This window comes from Schistosoma mansoni, chromosome 1 (assembly GCF_000237925.1).
Source record: "Schistosoma mansoni strain Puerto Rico chromosome 1, complete genome".
In the NCBI taxonomy this organism is placed as follows: Eukaryota; Metazoa; Platyhelminthes; class Trematoda; order Strigeidida; family Schistosomatidae; genus Schistosoma; species Schistosoma mansoni.
Genome location: NC_031495.1, coordinates 28,328,106 through 28,353,024, shown reverse-complemented (window position 1 = coordinate 28,353,024; position 24,919 = coordinate 28,328,106). Strand labels below are relative to the sequence as shown.

Below are 24,919 nucleotides of genomic sequence, written 5' to 3'. Positions count from 1 at the left end.
TAGGATTCCTCGGTTTTGCACATCCACAAACAACCACTGGAAGGAATTCAGTACCATTGGGATGAGAGTAAAGAAGATAATTCCCTACGGCACCAGACGATGTTTATGTTGTGTCACGAATTATTTGAAGTTAGAAATGCAATCCACGGAGTTTTGACTTAATGGCCAAAATATCATGATTGACACCATACCTTTATACCATGATTTCGATATCGTGTCGTGTCATGGACAGAAATCACCAAAAACTCTTGAAGTTGGAGAAAGCATCTATTCACCTCTCTAGGAGGTATCAGACTAAGGCGAACACATCTTCGTAAACGCTATATATATATTTTTTGATCAATTGTTATGATATAAAATGTTATACGTTTTTAAACTATTTATGATTCATTAAGTTAGTCAAAAGCATTCAGTTTTGCCAATGCATTTTTTAATGTCTATTTTAGATTTAAACGTACAAATGAATGATTTATCTAAAATTAATCCGTTACTTAAGAGGCCTAAAGTGAAAGAATTAGAAAAATCAAATCGTATCTCGAAAATTATATTACCTGGAATCAATCATCGTGATAATATTTGCACAAACCTAAAAATCATATCATCTGTAAAACATAATTTAAATGCCAAGGATTTCAGTAGTGTCACAAATAAATTAGATGTTAATAGTGTCTCTCGTGTTGCTGTTAATAATGGGCAATTAATTGGCATTGATTGCAATACTAATAAAACGTTGAATAATAAAAACACAATAAAAATAACAAAAATACTACGCCTTTTACCAAGTGACAATCAAAAATACGGTGGACGTAAAATAACTGTAGTACGCTGTAATCCTGGTGGGAAAGGACGTACAAGTTTGACTGTAAGTCCAAAGATATTTGAAATAAAGTGTTGTACAATAATCCTTCTAAAGTGAATGGATTGTGACTAAATATTCAAAAACACAACTCAGAAAAAAAGCAGCTATCATGCAATTTATTAAACAAAATGATATATTAGCTAGAAATAATTATTTGCACCTTGACTTGTATCATGGTAATATTCCTCCAGTAGTGAGAAACTTTAGAAAATGGAAGATAACAAAAATGAAAGGTATCTCGGATGTATATCAGTAAGCATACATATAATTAGTGAAAGTGAACTCTGCAGTAATGAATAAAATATATTAATAACCAGTAAATGAACTGTTAAGTTAATTGAAAATCATGTAATTTATGAAAGACTAAGTGTCAAAAAACACAACTACTAGGTGAGAGATCTTAATTTTATTGCTCAAAAGGTGTACCTGAAAGTCACTATAAATGATAATAAGGATTCATTAAAGGGGATCAAAGAGTGAACGAAATAAATAAATATTAGTGTAATGTATTTGGAAGTAAAAAGCTGAAAATAACGTGAGACATATAGATGAAAGTGGACAATAAGCAATAAACGGGACACTATAAAATTAAACGTTGACGAAAATACAATAATATGGAGGTAACTAGGGCCATCGTAAATGAAGTATTGTCAGAACTTTTTGAATGATAAGGTGCACAAGCCGATCACTATTCATCCGGCGCCATGATCTCCAGTTATTATACGAATACATGCTAACATACGAAACTTGTTATATATATATATGTATATATATTTATATATATAAAAGGACCACTTATTTTTTCTTCTTGCCTTTACAACAGTAAGTAAATACAGTAGTTTAAACTTTTAAAGCCATGTGATTTTGTTTGTAAGAACCATCGTAATAATTCATTAGAATTCCAAATTATCGGACAGTTATAGTTCTTATATTCTCTTGTATGTACACTTATTTCTTGCTGGGTTCTATTGTCAGTATTGAATGAATTGTGTAAACAGTATAAACTATTATATTTTTTGTATTTAATTATTAAAGAAATCGTATAATGTCGTAATTACTGCTATTTATTTTCAAATGGTTTTTTTGTACACTGAAGGTTATGATGGTTCGAAGATCGGTGCACACATTAGGTCAAGTAATGTGCGAACTAACTGAAGCATTTGGTTCACGCTGGCATAATGATCCTATTAGAAATTTGTATTCATTAACTGGTCGTGAAATAAAATCTGTGAACGAATTATTTCGTAAGGACAAGGTTTTCATTGCTTCTGGACTTCATAAAATGTTTGGGAATATTCATATTGAATTGAACAAAAGTAACAATGTGGACAGTAATACTACTAGGGCTAATAATTATATTAATAATTGTATTCACCAATCCATGAGTTGCAATAATTGTCAAAAATCATTTCACCATGGATTTCTTTCAAATCAGGACAAAAACGGTAATATAGTAAGGAGCAATGCTACGGAACTAAAACCGGAAGATATTAGAGTATGTTAAATGTTAGCATCTAGATTCATTTTGACTTTTTTTAATGTTAAACCTTAGTGTATCTATATATTAAAACAAAGTCAAACAGAATGTGATAGTTTGAATTATTTTTGCAAAACAGTGTGCAGGTGAACAATTCACATATCGTTAAGGTACAGATACTTTCAAGGGATTGGTTCTAAATGATGTAGATATTATTGTTTAAATTTTTATGCAAGTTATTGTTAAATTATATCCAGATTCAAAATAATAATACATATATCTTTTAATGGTCAAATGTGTTAGAACTGAGGTGAAAATGTGGCCAAAAACATTTCGTTAACAGTTAAAATGATAACGTTATTTTTGTCCGGTGTGCAATCTTGTTCAAATATTTGAATTACAGAAGTAGCGTGAATTTAAATCCTACGGTAACTATTAATTGCTTCACGACTGAAGAAACCTAGATTTACTAGTATCTGCTGGTAGCTTTCAATCATTTAATAATGAATAGAAGTTTGGTAACTAGTTCAACCCATGGTGTGAAAATCACTAAAATTAGTGTTTGATGTGCATGTCAAAAAGGAAAAATCTCGCGAGATTCGAGGTCGTGGACGCGCGCTGTTGAGGAATCCCACAATAGGACGAGACCACTGTCCAGTGCTTTCAGGTTTTCCCTGGTGGTCTAGCTTCAACTAACTCACGCTTTCAACTATGAAAATACTAAATCTCCGCAAAAATCCCTTCTGATAATAATTAAACTTGTCCGAAAATAATAATAATTGTTATTGTAATTAATTAAATCTAAAAAAATTACAAGTATACTTGTGCTTTCTTTTCTAATTTAACAAATTCGTTAGCAACTTCCAGTTCAATTGAATCTAATAAAGAAAGTTTTAAATTTTCTAGTGATAACATACACAGTTTAGTTATGTAAATTTAAATAATTTTAAATAGAGAAACAACAATTCACTGTAATATTTACACATGATAAAAAAGTATCACATCAATTATGATCGTAGATTAGAGAATCTTTCTGAACATTTTAGTTATAGTAATAGTGATTTCATCTTATATTAGTAACAATGAAATTGTAAAGGTTTGAGCATATGGTAAAATATGAAGATTTTCGCTTTATGAAACAAATACAAACAGTTTACTTCTTTAGATAGTTGGAAGTAATCTACAGAAAACACCAAACCTAGGCTTCGTACTGGGTGGGATTCACTTTGAAAGCGATACCTTTTATGGGATTCGAACTCACATCAGTCACTTAAGACGTTGCCACTAACTATTAGACAAACATAACATTGGTCAATAGTTGATAACAAATCATGGTGGAGTGTTTATCTTTGACAAGTATTAAGCCTATTTAATATGAGTGTTTACTATTAAATTTGATATTAAAATACTACCACAACATAAATATAACTAATTGAATAATTTGTTTACTGTTTATGTGTGAGTGTTTTGTGTGAGGACCCTTGGAAAATATTGATGATTCATCCTATACTGTGCTTTCTTATTAATTGCAACATTTCAGTGATTAGTATTATTTGTATTCAAAAAGATACTTTCACTTAAACTACCAAATTAACAGTCATACTCAACTTCATTAACTGTGTCCTCCACGCAATAAAGCCAGTCAATCTATAATACACTTAAATTCATGAAAATCCATTATTCCGCACAACAGAAAGGACATTTGTTTGTATTCATAATCATAAGCATCAATATTATTTAAAAATGACTCAGTGGGTTTTCACTTGAAATCAGTTCCCCTGGGATTGAACCTAGAACCTTGACGTTTAACACCAAGTTCATAATATTTAAACAACTTGAATGAAATCAAACGTTTAACATTTTAAGATTTACTGAAATTCCAATGCAGATTGATGCTCATCTATGACGTTAGTTATGACTGTATAACTCCATAAACAGTATTGTTATCAACCAAGCCATATTATCAAGAAGGAATTAGGTAGTCCGATCTAACGAGTTAAATAAAACATCAGAATAACACTTACCTTTGTGAGCTGATTGTTTTGCACATTTGCTCTTTGTCAAGGTTCACTGGATTCAAGAAAGCTAGAAATAACTCAAGTGATACTATAAATAATTTGATATTACTTTAACTACTTCTAATTATTGACATCAATGTCTTGTTTTATTTTAAATAAAAACAACACACTGATCGTAATATTCCTTCAAAAAACGTTTCATAAATGCATGCGTTTGTGTAGAATACATAATACTTATATGTATTTAAGTACTTGAAAAAATGAACATATTCATTCATAGACAAAAAGGCTTATCCACTTAACAATTCATCTAGTAACTAATTGTACGCTTTACACTATCCTTTATATTCAAATTTCTTTTGAATATTTATCACACTTCTAAATAAAGACATTTTGGATGAATTTTCAACTTCCATCTTTTACTTCAGCTGTAACAGTGCTAATACAAGTGTCTGCAAGTATTTCAATTATTACTATTTTTTGTTATTTGTTATATGAATACTTTGAATGTTATGATAATACATGAGTTTCTTTTATGCGATTATTTTATAATTTCAATATGAATCAAAGATTTTTTTCGGAGAAGTAATAAAGAGGTGGGCGAATAATTCCAACAGCTATTTTAAATAGAGACAAAATAAAATCTATCGGGCATTTCATTGATAATAATAATAGTTGTTATAGTCATTAAAATAAAAGCTATACCTAAAAGGTTAATAATAAATGTTTACCAGAATAGTATTGCTTTCCTTTTAAAAAAAATCTCACTTTTAAACAATAGAGATTGATTAAAATACTTGTAATAACAAGAATAACATTTATTTCTCTCGTTACATTCCATTTCTAGGACAATTTTGCAATCTGATAAATTATTTCTGTTTTTATTTTTACATTTCATATTTAAGTTTTCACGCGCACACTCTTTTTTCATCTTTCCCTCACCCTTTGTTTAGTCTTTTATAACTTTATCTATTATAATTAATATTATTTAAAGAGAAAACAAACAAACAAACATTATTAGTGATCATGATAGTCAGTTATGACATTTTTGACAATCAACTAACTAACCAACCTACTGAGCATACAACCAACCATTTTATTTTTCTTTATTTTCCTTGAGTTTATATGAACTAATAAATTTCAAACTTTGAATAAAATTGAAAACTTTAGTAGTTGCTAACTTTTGCATTCTATAGAGAATTTATATTCCTTTTTTATTTTCTGCACATTAATATTATTATTATACTATTCTTTTACAAGATCCAATCTATGATTACATTGATGTTGCATTAATAGAACATTTGAAAAGAAGAATAGTTTTCCTGTTTTTTTAAAAAAAGAGATTGTTCAAAGCAAGTTAATGATAACAATTACAAATAAATTATATGTGGATAGATTTCTGTTAAAAAAGAAAAGGTGTAGATTAGTAGCGGTTTACGGTATTTTGTTTAGTAATTACTTATGAATAAATCAATTGATGTAAATGAATATAATGAATATTAAATGAATTATAACTCATTTTGAGATGATGGAGATTTATAGCTAATTAGTAGTCAAACGCCACGACATGTCTTCACTCATATCAATGCACGTGGACAACTACGGACATATATTCGACTGGAAAAATGTGGAGATTTTGGACAGAACCAATTCCAAGAACTCCAGAGAATTTTAAGAAGCTTGGCGTTCAGGTCAATCAGCAATAAACAAGCACATTGGAATCAATCCAATTTATCAACCAATCAGGAAAATTATGCAGAAACATAGGAACAAAAATCAAACCAATGGGAGATACAACCAAAACAAAAAAATAAACAATGACAGATTTAAGGTCAACAAGAACTAATCAACATCGAGGTGCACAGGACAAGCTGTGAATTACATGTGGAGAAATTCAAACACTTCACTTCTACCCAAAGTTTGTGCTGATGATGTCGTTCAGAAGAAGGATGAAAGCTCCACGACCAAACCATCCAGCTCAGAGAACAAAACTCCATCAAAAATTATAATCCATTATAATTTACTTATTCATGGTTAACAAATAATCTTGAAGAAAATACACTGTGTTTTCTTTTGAATGATACATTTTATATTTAAACATTTTTTTGTTGACATATCATGTGATCAACAGCTTTCTATACATGTTGTATTGGAGAATTAAATGAACTCGTAAATTAAGATAGAAATTAAATAGAGATGCTGAAATTTTATTTTTATCTCTGGGAAGATTTATAATAAATAAATTGACTATATATAATATCAATACATTTAAGTTTGGTTAATTTAACTTATCGGTAACGTAAAGTATTGTATATTATTCATCTTTAATTGAGTGGAATAAATTATTGTGCGAGACCTTCAAAGACGGTTAATAATACAAAATTTAATTATTGCTTTTATTTTGGCAACATTTCAGCAGTTTACTAGTCGTTTCTACCTTTGCAGTATCTACAAGTGATAGTAATTTTTAACCATATGGTATACATGAACTTGATTAATTTTTATCAAAATTAGGTGTTACAGATAAAATTTATAAGGATTATAAAATAAAATAGTGGTGAGCCGTTTTGCTTAACCATGTTACTTCATCACATATATTTTTAGTAGATGCTTATATTCTGAAGGTTATTTTAAAACAAAATTAGTTTTGGAAATGACAATTTATTAAACGTCCGAAAATCCAATTACTCTACTCATTGAGCCATATCAAATATATTATTTTTTTAGCGACGAAAGCAAAAGCTCTTAAAAAGGGTATGAAAAGGTCATGCAACTTAAATATTTTATATATTTCAGGTGTATCTCGATACTATATCAACAGTTTCATGCGCTACAGTTTCGTCATTAAACATAATTTTTGAAAAGTTTCACATTATTCCCTTTATTTTCTATTAAACTATTACACGTAACAGTGTTCTTAAATATGTCCACGAACTTAGGTGATCAGTGTTTCGTTTTGCAGTTTTTAAAAAATACATCTAGGTCTAAATGTTCTATGAAACTATACATTCAGATAATATTTGCTACTAGTTTCATCTGAAACTTATTTTGAAGTAATTTTGGAGTTTATGCTCATATAAAACAAACATTTAGATGAGGACTGTTGAGTAACGTGTTTGTTTTTTGTTTATCGATAACTAAGATGAAACGACAAAGTATTAAACGAAAACGTAATTTAAATGTTACTGTCATCATTTACTGACACCAAATTACACTTTAGAGTAAGGCAGGGAGCACTGTGCCGATCCATAATTATACGCAGTAATGAACCAGTGACTCAAATATCTTTACCAGAATGACTTACGTACTACTGAAGGTTTCCTTATTAGTGCAGACTCATTGTAATACCCCTGCACGGACCAAATGGGTGTTTTTTAAGTGAGAATTACTGAGGGGTTAAAAAGTAGGGCGAAACATTTATCTAACACGTATTTGTTTTTAGTAAATCCACAGTTAATATTAGTCAGTGATGGGAATTACTCCACAATGAATTTTGATTGGTAAATTTATGTCCAAAGTAATCTACTAAGTACATTGTTGTTAAAATATGTGAATTTTTTAAGTATCAGAAAACAATAACTTATAAATTATGTTTATTTATGCTTACACTTTATTAGTACAGTTTGTTGATCAACGGATTGTTTTTTATAAGAAGCCATACTGTTTTCATAGTATTATTAGATTTTAAAAATGAATAATACAAATTTGGATGTTAAATTCTAACTAATATTAAATCGGTTGTTTCAGTTTTCAAGATAATATAGAAAAGTATAGAAAAGATATTTTATAGCTTAGCTCATTTATATAATAATAATAATACGTGCTTAATAAAGCGGTTTTACATTCTTTTCAATTATACACCCTCTGGGGAAGTAATAGAATCTTATATTGTTTCCTGCCTATACAGCATAACTTCGTATAATAATCTTTTGGATTATGACGTTATCATGATTATTCGTTGTCGATGCTCCTTCACAAAGTCCGATAGATGACTTGCTAAAACATCTGTTAATAAGAAATGTCTTTTTTTAATATTGTATTTCAAATACTGATTAACGATAGGGTATTTTAACAGATATCTTTGAACTTATATTCTTTACTAAAATTTGTCATGCTGAATATCACCATAATTGAATACATGAATTACCAATTATTATTCTCTTTCTTTACATTTAATTTCAACATAAGAATAAACATCAGTACTGTCAAAGCTCATTTAGAAAAACTTGTGTTTCAATTAAATCCATTTCTTAAAAGTATTATTCCGGACGAAACGGTATCCTAGTCATTAGTTATTATAATTAAATTGGTAAAAATTTTAGTTTGGTGATATACTATTAAAATATATCCATATTTTAGCGTTTAGTTCTTAGAACTTTAAATATGTTGCTTTATCTAGACCAAACAATCCTATTAAAAAAGTATTGTTGTCATTGATCTTATTCAATGTTTTCAGTATAAAATTAAAAAGTAAACAAAATCTTATTATGTAACAACTTTAGACCCAAATACTAGATTAAGTCCCGATACAGTCCTGATAGAACTACTAATTACATTCAAGATCAATATGTATGAAAATAAACTTGATAGTTACTACTCTGGTGATATCTAACCTCACGGTAACTGATTCCATATTTTAAAATTATGGTTTTATTAGAAACTAGTAAATGAGTTACTCACCAGTATCTACTGCATTGTTTCAACAGTTTATTAGTAATATATATATATTTTTATTCATTAATATTAACGAATTAAATACTCATCCATAGGTAAATTACATAATGAGCTGATGAATAACTCATGATTACAGATTACGAATGACTTTTATTTTAAACAAAGAATAACTGAACCAATCGTAAAATGAAATTTGATTTTATTTACATTTACACTGTACGAAATCATATATTCATAAATTACACAGTGATAACAACTAATCAGTCACGATAAAGACAGTCTCACGATACATCGTGCTAGAAAAATAGTCACTTCTGTGAATGAATATCTGTGGAGTCATTTTGATCCACTTCAATCATGCACTGCTTTATGTCTATCAAAAAAGTAAATAAAACTTAGTGACTACTCATTGTTTTCTTTTAACTTGTTTATATTAGACCTAACAAATTGCTTATATTAGTACAGAAAGTGGCTTTTTTAGTAAATGCTTTTCCATTAGGAATTATATGTATGAGTTTCGTTATTTTTAAAAGAAAGTTAGTGAGTAATAGCTTTTAAGAGTGACAGGTATCAAGTTCTTGTTTTGAGGTAAAGATTTACATTTTAGTTACATGTACACTTAAATGGTGAGCTTCATTCAGTATATAATTGCAAGCCACTATAAAAAATTTATTTATTTTCAATTTTATAATCTTTCTTCATTGCTCAGTTTTAATTGAAACTAATAAGAACAAAAGAAGTCAAAAGGTTTGTTTTATAATTAGATATTTCACTCTTTAAAATCTAAACTCAGTGAGTAGGACACTTACGTATATACACATTTTATAATTGCTTATAGGAGTTAAATTATCAAGCTACCGAATATCTTCTTGGATGATATTTATGTTTAAAACACTCTTCTAAAATGTGAAACAAAAAGTGTATGTAGACTTTTTCTGGATTTTTTCAGTAATAATGCACATTTATAAATAGTGAATAAAATAACAGATTAGTCATAATTAACATTCATAAACTGAAACACTGTTAAACAATATGTGTGTTAAGTTCCAAGAAAAGGAAGCTATATAACAAATTCTAAGGGTGTTTTGGATATCAATAGAATTATTCATTATACTGATTCAACATTGGCTTGAAACAACTGAGCCACTAAAAGGGATTATTTAATAAAGATCGAAAAACTATTTGGTTAAAGATTTATTCTTATTTTAACTTCAGTCTTCTAATCAGTAGTAATCCCCAATCTGTTTGATCACGACAAATTGGAACAGAAGGTGATAATTTTGAGAAACAGATTAGAGATTTCTATAAGTGAAGCGACTGTAACCTTACCTTCTACACATTGTCCAATGTTGCTCAATATTGAGCACTTATATTCTACTCCAAAATTCACTTGTTTATGAACATGAATCTCTGAAGGTCGATTATGATCATTGGCAAGCCGTTTAAAACGAGTTAAAACAGTTAATTGCTCTGTTATTATTGGTATAATATTTGATTTCAAGGTTTCGTATGAATCATATGAAGTAACATGTAAACGTAAATGGCAAGATCAGTATTAAATCAATTATTTCACATGACTTAAATGTATGTGTATACGTGAGTTTATAAAAATATAGTGAGACAACATAGTCATTGGAATATAGATTAGAAATAAAAGCAAGACGTTCTATGTTAAAATACTTAATTAAATCACACGAGTCTATGCATAAAGATCAGAAAAACTACCCGTGGTAAGTGTTCTTTAAAAAAGTATTTGGTAGATTTTATCATTAAAACCTCAAATTAACATATAAGTAGGTTATTTGTACAGCTAGAAGATATATTAGTTCAGTAAATTATCTAACGTAGTATAAATTTCTTAGATGGAGATAAAGTAATTCTGCCTAACATGTCAACTTGGTGTAGATGAAAACTACTTTTTTGATTGTGAACTTTTATACGATATTTGTAAATAATAAAAACGTACTCGATGTTGACAGCAAAGTTGGGATAAATATATCAGCTACGATAAACACAGGTACTGATTGTTTTTGCATATCCAATCAGTCATAAACAATGTAGAACATTAGAGGTTTGCTTATTGGTGAAAACGTTCATTCATACTTATAACTCAATAAAGTTTCCTGATAGAAAGATAGATAACAGTTAGACTTAAATGAGGACTAGATAAATCCAACACTGTTTACTACTCAACTTAAAACTTCATTTATGAAAAATAATATTTTGTTTATTTTAATCTCTTATTCACGAAATGATGATAATGTTAATGATCACTAAATTTGATTTAATAAAGAGTTTTTAAAGGATTTTAAATGATACTAAAATTAGTATGTTGATTGTATATTTTCGTTGAATCGATGATAGTCATCACTGTATTACAATTTTTAAAAATGTGGTCTCGTAGAAACTGTTCTTATTTGAGGTTTTGATCATCCTTGGTTCTTTTTAAGTTATCAATCGTCTTAGTTATACGTCCTTACTAAGCAGGTTTGCTCTATCTTCATCAATATCAACAGATCAAATGAGCGATGTTTTCCTGAATTGGTTTGGTATTTGATCTTCACAAACCTTTAAAAGTAAATCTTACTCAATCGGTGTTTCATTACACAAACATTGTTTTAACATTTTGTTTGATCTACTCACTATCGTTAAATCTGGAAATAAGATGTTGTCGCTTAATTTATAACTTTGGTTAGTAAAATTTAGGAAATTTTGCTCTAATAACTGTCATTTATGAACAATATGAATGTATACTCTGTAAAACAACAGTAGGATTTTTACTCTTCCATTGCCGTATTTCAGTTTCCCCTTCTCCTTACATGTGCTTGATATTCATTCTGTTAATAATTATAAAGTATGGATACTGTTTGGAAGCTACCATGATGCGTTAATGGAAAAGAACTATTTTTACGGTCCCTTTTTCATTTTCTAAAAGTTGTTAGTTGTTAGTAAACTTTTTCGTTTTCTATCGTTAAACTATAAAACGGAATTGTGGGATTTATAAAAAGCGTGATTATTGTAGAAGTGGGAAAAATTCACATCTTACTAGAAGTATTTTCATATTTTAATAGGCTATTTTATCAGAATTTTGGCCAGATCATCCTGATCCATCCAGTGTAGTTTATCAATGGGAACGTCGTTTACGAAATCGAGGTTTTGGAATGAAAACCAGTCAACAGTTTGATGTAAACAAGCATTTATTATTTGAAATTCCAAGACCAAAACAAAAATTATCACTGAAAACAAACAATATCATTTCCAATATAAAATATTCATCAAATGAATCATTTATAGAAAATGAGAAAAAAGATAGTGGATTTGATGAATTAACAATTAACAATAATATTTTACCCAAAATTGATGAAGAACAAATTCATGGAGAACAATCTATCCTATTCACAAATAATTCCATTAATTTTATGAAAGATCAACCAAATAAATTATCATCTGTAGAATCTCATTCAAAACTATTAAAACAAGTCAATTCTCCTCAACATCTTGAATATGTCAAACCAAATCACAATTATTCAAAGTATGCTATAAGATTTTGTAAATTTCTTACATTGTAATACATCATTTGTATACTATAATTTACGACTTAGTTTTAAAATATAAATAAATGACAGTGGAAAACTGAAATGTCAGTCTTTCATAATGACTTTTATGCTACCAATAAATTTTTGTACGACTTAAAATTCATCTTAAGAAATCATTAATTAGTTAAAATGTACGATTTAAGAAGACCAATTTTTAAAATTCTGAAAAGAAATCAAATTAATAGCTAGTCTCCTTGACAAATTTTGATAATGCAATGAGAAGACAGCATATGTATGTATGTATGTGCGGAAACACGGAGCAGCAATCGTAATCTGCAAGTAAGTGTGGTTGAACACACAATGGTCAAATAAGATCATAGAATAGACAAACATCTTCCTCCACTACGAAACAGTTGGTTGAGACCGGTCATAAGGTTGATATCAATTCAGCTTTTTCAGTTTTATACAAAAGCATTTAAGGGTGTATTTTAAGGTTTATTGAAGCCTTGGCTATACGGAAACTGAAACCCACTTTATGTGTTCAAAAACAATTTGTCCTTACCCTCACCCTACCCTGGTAATACTGATTTATTATCCAGCGTGGTTTCCACATTATTTTGTGTACGTTATGTTTGTTTTTATTTCTGCCTACTTTTTAATTTGTTCAGTTGACCTTTAATTTTTCATATAAAATGTGTTAACAAGTATATATAGGACCAGATTGTTCGAAATGTATTGCGCAAATATAACACATAATCTTGTTAACCTTCGTCTTCTCATTACATCATCGGAATCAAATTAATACATCAAAATAAGGCAGGACTATTTCTATAGTTGTTTATACAAATTATACTGTTTTTCAAGCTGAAATTGTACTATCACACAATTGAATTTATCAGTAATTTTACAGATGATCAGTTTCAAAAAGTAGGAACCAATATGTTTGATATCAAGTAACTTTGATTAAATCAATTTAAGTGAATGTGTCATCTGAATCCAATGGGAGTGTAACTTTAATTTAATCTTATTTTCTTGCTTATAATATTTCTTTTATGTATCTTTCCCTTTCAGTTTTAAACTAGATTCTTCCTCTCCTTCAACTATAGAGGAGAATAATTTTTTTCATTCAGAAAAATTCTTTGAAGAATTATCATTAACTAATAAATCCAGTATAAAATTACATGAGAACACTTTCAATACAAAAAGATTACTAAAACCTCAAGTATTAAAACCGGATAACATTAATAACGATATGAACAATACATTACTTCATGCGAATTCAGTTACATCGTTTTCACCGTTCTATTATTCAGTTTACCAACAAAATCTTTCAAAAAATCAACAGAAATCATATCAAATTCCTGTGTATCCCTTTCATTCTCCTTTTTTGTTGTCAACCTCACTATTTCAACAACAACATAGAAATCAGCAGTTGAAAAAGTCTGATAGTTTAAGTAAACTATTATCAAGATATCATAACTGTCTACAGATTGGTGAAAGGGTTCTTCAACGAACTGAAAATCGTCGTCATGAATTGGCTATGAAAGAAAATAAATTACCAGAAAATCACCATGTTGATAAAGTAATTAAATGGAAACAAATAATGTATTGCTAATTAAGTGTTTTCTTATTTATAAAAAATAGCAAACTAATTAAGTTTTATCTGAGTTGATTAAGAATTATGAAATAACCTTGATTACAAATTTTGGTTCAAGTAATTCACAGATGGTGTTTCATGTATATGACTAATCGTTTCTTCACTCGACTGAAAGATATAATTTTCTTTTGCTATGATGTTCACTCAGAATATTGATCAATCAGTTAATATAAATGGGAACAACTCTCACTCGGTTTTCAATGATTTTGGCTAAGTAAATAATGAGAAGTTAAGTTTGCTTTTAATTCCCCAATTGGCTGTGACCTATGGAATCGTAAATAGCTATAAGTCGCACACTGTATAATTCCTCAAGTTATTTATTTAAAACCCGTTTGCATTGATATGAATTTCACTCGACTAAATTTTATTTATATGTCAGGATGAAGTACTTCTTTAAGTGAGTTGTTCAACAGTTAATATAATGATAAGGTTGTGTGAAGGTAGTCACGTAATTTGAAAGTGTCACCATAAAATGATGTTAGCTGATGAACCATTATTTCCTATGACACAAATCTGCTCTCCTAGTTATGCAGATGTTGATACTGTTCACTCATGAATTGGCACAGGATATAACAAAATCAGCTGAAGTGGAACATATAAACCATTTGATACTAGTCCAGTGATTCATTGACACTGTGTTCTACTTGAATCGTGAACATACAACCTTCCACCCTGTGTTTATTGATGGTATGGATAGTTCTTTGATTGTAATTTGCAATCTCTTCAATAATTCACATAGCCGACACTCACATTTGAATGAAAAGAATTTTCAGAGAAATATCTCGATTTAACTAAAAATTCACAATTACAAGTACGCCCTAAAAAGACGATTAGCCAACTAGTGTAATTACTCAATGAAGTAAATATGTTTAATTTTGTGTGGCTTAAAATCCCTCACTGATTGAATAAATGATATACGTAATAAATCTAATTTGATGTCAGATATATAGTACTGACATATGATTTTCATAATTATGGAAGTTTGATTCGTAGTATGTGGATGGAATGAGTCAGAGACAGGTTATGACGCAATCAGCAACAAGAACCCTGTCAAAATTATTAGTGAGAGAGTGAAAATGATAAAATAGATAGAAATTGTGTAAATAGTAGTGAAATGTTTAGGATGGTGACAATAATTTCAATGAAATAATAATAACTTAAATTATAAAAGACCCTACACTTTTTAGTAATGTAGTTAATGTAATTGATATTTGCGAGTTATAATATTTGATATGAGCACGTTGTTCGTTCTACAACAAAACTATGATACATATAATAATGATTCATGAAGTTAACACAAATATACGTCAAATGTTTATCTGTTTTCATTCTAATTAGTTATCAGCATAGTTTAGGTGTTAACCAAATCGTTGTACTTACTTAATGGAAATAATTAATGTCATAGTGATTAAATGGTTAATAAAATTGATCAAGGTTGATAAACTTGGAACTATTGATTTAGTAAAATGATAATTTGCCATAGTACATTACATTAACATCTACAAACAACTTATAAACAATACATCTATACTATTTACTTACTCTGTATTTTCTGTAGTTATAGAGAAAAAAGATTGTGGTGTATTTTATCTTTCCGTTTTCTCCTTTAATTCACCAGGTGGTCAATAGAAATTCACTGGAAATTAAAACCCATGAAAAAAATCTTTCGAAATTAACTAACTATCAAGAAGATAAAGTCCAAAATCTAAACAATAATCCAACGAAATTAACCATGAGTACATATACTACTACTATTGATAATAATGATGCACAGATCAATAAGATTGGACCACATACAGGGGAATCAAAACAACATTCTTCTAAATTAACAGATCAGTCATTCATTGCACAACAATTTAAATTAAATCAACAACTGAAAACAAACACATCGGTTACTAATAATAATACATCTAGTATTACTAAAAATAAAGATAGTAACACGAGTAGTGTCATTAATAAAACACAAGGAAACCTCAGTAATATCACATTTGGTAAACAATCTCATCAGACATTACAGTCGAATCACAATGTAAAAAGAAATGATAATACTAATCCCTGCAATAATAAGGGATTCATCGAGAAGGGAAAATCATTAGTTGATATTAACAAACCAGTATTAATCAATGATAAATCCAAAATTGATGAAAATCATATTATTAATGATCAAGATAACAACATACAAATAGAAACTAAACTCCAGAAAATGGATAATGTTTCGGATGCCACAAAAAGTGATCACTCTCCTGGGATTCAAAAAGAAATTTCATCTGAAAGTAAGTAGTTGAATCCTTTAGGTTTGGACGAATGTGTTAATTTCGAATATGAGTTTATTAAGTTCATGCACTTATTGATAAATGAATAAACACGATATGTGCAAACTTATTGATGTTAGAATTGACATGATTTATAATGACACTTTACTGAAAACTCGTGTTTGTCATACGCATTAGTAAGGAAAAATTTCAACGTCAAACTGTAGTGTTTATACGATGAATTAAGCGTAGTGAATTTATTTTGTGGTCATAGTATATTGCATAACCCAACTATTCTAAATAACGTAATGAAGTGACCATTTTAAGGCAATCAGTAGGAATAAACATATGAGAGCGAAGACTGCTTAAAATGTAGTCCTGGATTTTAACAACAGGATGACCCAAACATTTACTAGTAATGATACAAATATTATGTCTCTTGGACAAATTAGTAGCTATCTAGACTCGGTAGCTCAGTAGACAATTAGTTGGCTTTGAAACGAAAGTTACTGTGTTCAAGTCGCAATCTGAGCTGCAGATGCATCCTACAGGTGGATCTCAGACAGGACAAAACGCCCATTCTGAATTTTACTGATAGCCACAATCGATCTATTCTAATTAATTATATCGGTCAAAATAATCTAACGATTATAGTCAGTATATTTATTTATAATGATAACATTAAAAGTAATGACGTGTAACATGAGGAGAAGGATATTTATTCTCAGCAGTTTTATTATGATATATTACTATTAGAACTATATATACATATGGAGAATGTATATTGTGTTCTATAGTTACTATTGTATGTTCAGTGTGATAAAATACAACTCAAAATAGTCAATGTCAATACAGTTCAAAATAATTAACGTTATAATTAATGGAAATTACTCAAAATATTTTTATACAAGTTTGATGAGTAAAATTAGACTTGAATAGTGATTTACATGACATAACAAGTAAACGCTTAATACTAATATATAATCAGGAAACAGTCAAAATTATGTTAGAAGTGAGTACTAAGGCAAATATTACAGTAAACTACAAATCCACTAGACAATTATACATTGGGTTGGATTTTCTAGATTATTCGTGCAAAAAACAACATAAAATACATAAAGATCTTGAACTCTGTAACTTATTTTATGATATGACACTTGTTTTCAGTTGCCGGAAACCTAAACATATAACCATATGATTCAAACTAAAACTCATCCAATATATAACATGATGTGACTAAATCTTCGGTTATCCCCAAATATTTATAGTCCTATTTACGTTTGAAGTGAAATATCTGTCTTCTGTTTTAAAGTATCTCAATAAGTGGAACTACGTAATTTTATAAAAATCCATTATTTTCAAAGAACATTTGTGCGTCCGATTTCAGAATTAAGAGAAGAGCGATGCAGACAGAAACGACTAATTGCGGAATAATCTTTTCAAATTAGATATATAATAACCGTAGTTATGTGAGTACCATACCATGGTCTTAAATGAAACTGTATTTGAGTTCTTTGAAAAGTATGTTATTGATTTGTGAAAAGCGAGAAAATAGGCTATTCTAAAATCTTTATTTACTTTACTGCAATGTTTACAGAAAGTCAGCGATTTGAAGGAATCTCATTGTTAGTATTATCTTTATTACGATCAAGCTTTTAATACAAATAATATGTATATTGAGTAATTTAATACCTTTAATACTAAGCGCTTACACCATCGAGCTCAATAAAATTTCGTGATATATATAAAACTTCTTGAGGTCATATAAGTGATTTTTGATATATCTGTTGTAGTTATTACTTGAGAAGAGGAAAGTACCACATACATGTGCTGTAGGAACTTTGACTGATTAAAAATTACTTACAATCTTAAATCTCATTAATAAAATAATAATTTGTTACATCAACTCATCTAGAAGTAAAATATAACATCTCGTTAATGTTGAAACATTACAATGAAATTCAGAGAATGATTAATCTATATCAGTTAATTTTTTTAAAAGTAACTTTCTGATTTAGTTACTTTAAATGACCTATCACTTCTGACTAGACATTTAAACATGGAATAATTTAAAAATATAAGTAAATATATGAGGATTTATCAGTCTATCTGTTTGTTTCATTTGTCGTGAACAGTAATTTAGACAATAGATAAGGTAAAACATGATGTGTGTTTAACTGTCAAGTTGATAATAGTTTATAGATTAAAATGTTATTTAACAATTTCAAGTTATCTTTCGTGAATCTATTTACATGAAGGTATAGTATGGTATAGAAGTTTCTACTTCCCTTGTTTTCATTCATTCCTTATTAGAATTCAACATGTACTCTATATTCAACTGTGTAGACTGTAAACTTAGGTCGGTCTACTTTTATCTCTTTATCTTACTTAATAGAATCTAGTTGAACAACTAGATAATTTTGTACTTCGATGAATAATATTTGTACATACAACTAAGAATGGATATATACGCGATCTCGAAATACCGTATAAAATTTTCATTAGCCGATAAAATGTTAATATAAATGGTATCAACTAGCCTATTTCTCTACTTATAAAAATATGAATTATTTAAAAAAATTGGAATAAACTGGATCACTTGTTTTTAGTAGCTATTTCTTCAGGAATTTCTTCATTGTTCAAATTATCACTTCACTCGAAGCCAAAGTAATTGAGTGCAAGTAAATACCTTTTTTAAAAGAAACTTTATTCTATTATTATTTGTTGATAAATCTCGAAAATCACTCTGTTCTTACAGAAAAATCATTGCCCGCTGAACGTGCTGTTTTAAACGCACAACAAAACTCCCCCAAACTTCCGATGAATAAAACATATGATAAAGATGTAAATCAAATACCAAAAGAAAATAACAATGATATCACTAGATGTAATGCTAACGTAAATATCACAACGCAACAGAATTTGAATTCAAATGCACCAGATGTAGTTACCAATAACATTATCACAACTGCTGCTACTAATAATAATCATACCTCTTCTGTCAAACTACTGGATGTTTCTGATGGTGCACAACAAAAATTAATTGGGAATTGTTTTACAGTAAGTGGACTTAAAAAACCAAATAATGATAAATTGAAATCAGTCTACACAGCAGTTGGAGTAACATATGTTTCAGGTAAGATAATAATATCCAGTCCAAAATTTCCAGTATTTATCATATATTCATATGCCTATATATCATTCATTTGTTCACAGATCATTTAAACATAAACATTGTTCAAGGGAAAATAGGTTAAATCAACAATTCATGTCCACAAATACATGAGATTTAAACCTAGAATCTTTGGCCTAGTAACGTGCACCCAAACTTTAAACCACTGATCTGTCGTCCTATAGGTTTCATGTCTAACTTCAATCAATTTGCAATATTATATGACTAATAACAGTCTAAAGTATAACTTCAGGCAATATCCAGGCAGTCCGTACAGGATGCACATATGCCAACAAGAAACTGATCAGTTGCAGTCCTAAATAATAATGGGAAGATTCAAACAAACAAACAATACTGAGTAAATTTAAACTTCACCCGATTGCACAAGCAAGTGGCTATCAGGACTCAGTAGCTGAGTAGATAACGCGATGGAGTTTGGAGCGAAAGGTACTGGGTTCGAGTCTCAGAGCGAACATCAACTCTGAGATGCAGGTACATTCAGCTGACGAGTCCCAAATAGGACGAAGTGACGCGCGTCCTGGATTCTACTGATAGCCATTATCCATCTCTGCTTATAAAGCTTGTGACTTCAGGCAATATCGAGGTAATACGCACCGTATGCACATATGCCAACAAGAGACTGATCAATTGCAGTCATAAATAATAATGGGAAGACACAAGTAAACAACACCATGTGAATCTAACCATCTTTTGTTTATATTGGATGTTCAAAATAAAAATAGTTGTTTTACATAAATTGTTAATTTATGTGTTTTTGTGTTATTCTTTTTAATGTTTTTGTTATTGAGTTATCAAACTAGTTTATTGTATGGTAATAAACATTAAGTATTCGTTGTGTCAATGAACTTCAATCATACATAATTCCAAGTATTTTATTTAACTATGATTAGCATTAAATATAAATAAATACGGAAAAATGTATAATGACAATCTCATTACACTGAATAAATTACGGTATATATTTTCTATTTACTATGAACGTATGGTATTATTGTTCCTTTTTATACCTAATTTTATACAATAATCAACAAACTAAAGATAGTGTAAAACTAGTTTACACATTTTGCCAGTTACAGAGGATTATATTTTGTAAGATAGAAAATTTTAAGTTTATTCGTTAACTTTCTGAAACGTAGGAGTCGATAAAATTGCTATGCATTGTCAATAAATGCAATTGTTGGAATTATCATACGAATATTTACTCATATACTAACTTATTACCTTAAGATACTTTGATCAGTTGAAGTGTGAGGGTAAATTGTTCTGTCTCACAGAATTGTTCTGAAAATTGTAGATGAATATTTTACAGTGTTTTCTTTGTACTTTGTTAACAATTTATGAACCTTCGTAAATGAAACCAACCCAGTGGGTTGGAGATTACCGGTCGAGATGGTTTGGGCATTTTTTACGTAGGCCTAGCTTTGAAATACCTCAGAATTTAGTGTTGGTAGGATTAGAAATAAGCTGCAAGAAAGCTAAGGGCGGCCAAATTAAGGCACAACATCAGCCAGTGAAATCATTAACCGATGGAATAATTCGCGTTGGAATATGGAGACTGACATGAGTCTGTGACCGGTGGTGTTGCGTGATATGTCTCGAAGTCAGTGGCACAGGTTTAGGAGCCTTTGTTCCTTATCTTTATCTGAACATTGAGCCTAACCTTCATTTCATACGTTGTATTTCTTGAATTCATTCGTTCTTTTGAACCGTATTCTCCAATATTTAGTCTTTCTCACCAACGTTACTACCATTATTTTAGTCCCTTAGTCTTGTTGACTTCATCTTGCCTTGTTGATGTGATATGCAAACTTGCTTTAACACGCATTTGAAACGGGCCATATATTGAGTATTACTGACAAACATCAAGGAGACATCTGAAAAGGTAAATAAAATTTGCAACTAAAGAAACTACATAAGTCGTCTGTTTCACTCAAAATTTATGAATGCTCATTAGGAAGCATATATCATACACGTTTGTGTTAGTTAAAACTATATAACGATGGGTAGAATAGTCAAAATTGGAAGCAAACTACGCTGTTTCTACAAGGATATATATGTGAAGTCTTTAAAATGTGTGTTACCCCAGAAATTAAACTAGTTTGTAAAGTTATTCACCGTTGGATGTTTACTATATGAGGAGGTACAGACTTAGTGATTAGTTGTAAGAGTTTAAAAATTTCCAATGCATAAAAATATGATAAAATCACAATAATCAAAGCAATAAAATTTCCTTAAATACTTTCAATACGTATCCTATCGAAATAATCAGACGTTTTACCTTTCTAAAGATTTTAAGTACTTTTCAGCCTTTGTTTCGTGCAATAATAAATTACAATGTTTGTAATTTTAAAAAGGATTTCACCTTCTCTAATTCAGCCACTGAGCCTCATGTTGCTGTTTTCAATTACGTAAAAAGATGGTCAACTTTAAGGATTAAATATACAATTCCTAAATCTTACGCTTACGCTTTTTGTATCCCAGGAGTTCAAAATATTCCAGGCGAATAATAAAATCCCATAACATGAATGTTTATAACTTGTATTTTGTTAACAATAAATTTCAAACTAATTGTTATATTTCTTCGGAAATCGAAATAAAATGAAGGAATGCATGTTGTGTGCATCGTATCCTATGTTTCATACAGCATATATGCTTAAAGGAACGGGATATATAAAGCTTTTCGAACAGAAAATTCCTACTACTATTACTGAAGAGCATTGAATGAGTTGAGATCGTCAATGAGGTGTTTTAACCTCAACTGTGGTTGAGTTCTCAGTTCATACAAGGCTTTACAAAAATTCATCAACTCCCTAGTATGTTAAAAACCATTGAAGATACCATTTGGTGTCACCATAGAACCAATATTTTTAAGACATTGTATCTAAAATGAATAGTTTGATGGACTAAGTATACGACGCTACGCTAAGATAGCCTTTCACTTTAAACAAGGGTTCAAAAATACTATAACAAACGATAAAAATCCACAAAATATTTCTACATAGTAAGGAAATAAAATTACATCATTGAGGTCCGGTAATTGATGATGTAAACGTTGACCGTTATTTCTGATTGCACTTGGATATGAATGTTTTGTAAAACCGTATAAATTGGAAGTTTGGTCAGAATAAAATAACGTACGATGAATGAAGATTGTTTAAATTGTATTATTTGTTTAGCAAACGAAAAGTTTTACCTTTTTCAGAAATGTGCCTTGGAACACAAATACTTGATATGTCTGTTAACTCATTTACATATCCGGATATTGAAAACATATATTTATTTTGTGATAGCATTTACAGTCAATAAGAGAAAATTTCAGTCAGTAACTAAAGATCTTGTATGAAACAGTAGGGATTCAACACTTTCAGTTAGTTCTACTTACCTGGAGAGATTTAAACATTAATACTGTTAAACCAATTGTTTTTATTACTTTGTCTTTTTTTCTTTTATAAAAAGATCCTGATTATTTATCGAAACGTTATCAAATTGGTCGTAAACTAGGTGATGGTAATTTTGCCATTGTTAAACTAGGAAAAAGGCGGGATACAAATGATCAATATGCTTTGAAAATAATTGAGAAAAGCAAACTTACAGGTAAAGAAGCTATGTTACTAAACGAAATTCATATATTACATCACTGTCGTCATCCAAATATTGTACGTTTATATGAGGAATTTGAAACTGCAAGTGAAATATGGCTTGTTATGGAATTTATTAAAGTGAGTTTGATTACCTTTTATTCATACATCTATTTATACAAATGTGCACGTATGTAAAATAGTGAGAAAATATGTACGAGTTTTGGGAGAAGAACATGGCTTCACTGGTCAATCATTACTATTTAACAGCATGTCTAAGGTTTGCCTTTATCTCAAAATGGCACCAACTGCAAAACCACTGAAAATCCAAGGGAACTTGGATGTTTTTTAGCGCTAGTAAAAAACCCTTTAGAAATGGTAACTCGTAGTCTAGCAGCAGCCACAGTTCTCTTAGACAGATAAGTCTAGATCTTTCACTTAATGCTTTCGATTTGCTATCTATCGCTACCGTTGTTCAGTGCTATTGGTGGTGTGTTTCATTCTGTAGGTGATGAAATTCTTCAATGAGACATTACTACTGATAAATTTGGTATTACTTTCAAAACTTGTAAGAACTAATCGTTCATTCGTTAGAAGTTTTAAACAGTCTTTCAGTTTATGTTAGTCTGTTTATAATGAAAACAAACAAAATGTGCAATCTCGAAACCCTTAAGATATTAAAATAAAGATATGTTAATTGGAAGAGAAACATTCTTTTCAATATATTCTCATCGAGTTTACAGTTATGAGTCAAAATTAATGGTTCAAAATAAAAACTAATTTTAAGGTGAATATATATATCGTTTAGAATTATAGTATGTGTATTTACAATCATTGGTAAAATAAAACAAAACTATGTCAAAATGACTAGTATATATTGTTAACTTGAATAAAATTTATATGTTAAATAAATTCGTGAGATTAATAACCAGAATAAATATAGACAACATAAGATACCTATCATATCAGGTGTTTTGCTCAGAGAACTCATAATGTAGAGAATAATATAGATGAAATAAAAAATATATTAATGTGAGAAATTTTATTTAAATCCTTTACATACCTCATTGTTACGTTTATTTATTCATTCTTATAAAACTATATCAATTAGTTAATAAAATAAATCATAACTTTAAAAGTTAGGATGGATAGTGGCTAGTAGTGGAATCCAGGACGCGCGTCACTTCGTCCTATTTGGGACTCGTCAGCTGGATGTACCTGTATCTCAGAATTGATATTCACCTTGGTTTTATATAAGTGATGAATAAAAACAAACTATAACCATTGAAATAATGTAATATGATATAGTTGTTAATTTAAACATATAATGTACTGTAGAATGATTTTTATTGATCCATTAGTGATTCCATTATCTTGATTCCCTATCACAGTTAAGAAGTTAGTACAGATGACTAGAATGATCTGATTCTTAAATTTTAATGAAGTTCATCAAATATGATAGATAAACAAATAGATGGATAGTAAGCAGGGATGGATAGTGGCTATCAGTAGAATCCAGGACGCGCGTCACTTCGTCCTATTTGGGACTCGTCAGCTGAATGTACCTACATCTCAGAGTTGATGTTCACTCTGAGACTCGAACCCAGTACCCTCGCTTCAAACTCCATCGCGTTATCCACTCGGCCACTGAGTCCTGATAGCCACTTGTTTGTGC

General features: G+C 29.4%; 1 protein-coding gene across 1 annotated transcript in view; it reads left to right on the top strand.

The window, feature by feature from the left end:
• Nucleotides 1-433: 433 nt before the first annotated feature.
• Nucleotides 434-24,919, top strand: part of Smp_172410 (serine/threonine protein kinase) — a gene marked incomplete at both ends in the record, with an annotated part of 38,303 nt that continues 13,817 nt past the window's right edge. Inside the window, 7 exons of the mRNA XM_018793926.1 lie at nucleotides 434-862; nucleotides 1,956-2,354; nucleotides 12,100-12,560; nucleotides 13,636-14,146; nucleotides 15,996-16,494; nucleotides 19,232-19,609; nucleotides 23,123-23,385. Coding sequence (XP_018648390.1) covers nucleotides 434-862; nucleotides 1,956-2,354; nucleotides 12,100-12,560; nucleotides 13,636-14,146; nucleotides 15,996-16,494; nucleotides 19,232-19,609; nucleotides 23,123-23,385 — 2,940 coding nt within the window. The remainder of the gene's footprint in view (nucleotides 863-1,955; nucleotides 2,355-12,099; nucleotides 12,561-13,635; nucleotides 14,147-15,995; nucleotides 16,495-19,231; nucleotides 19,610-23,122; nucleotides 23,386-24,919) is intronic.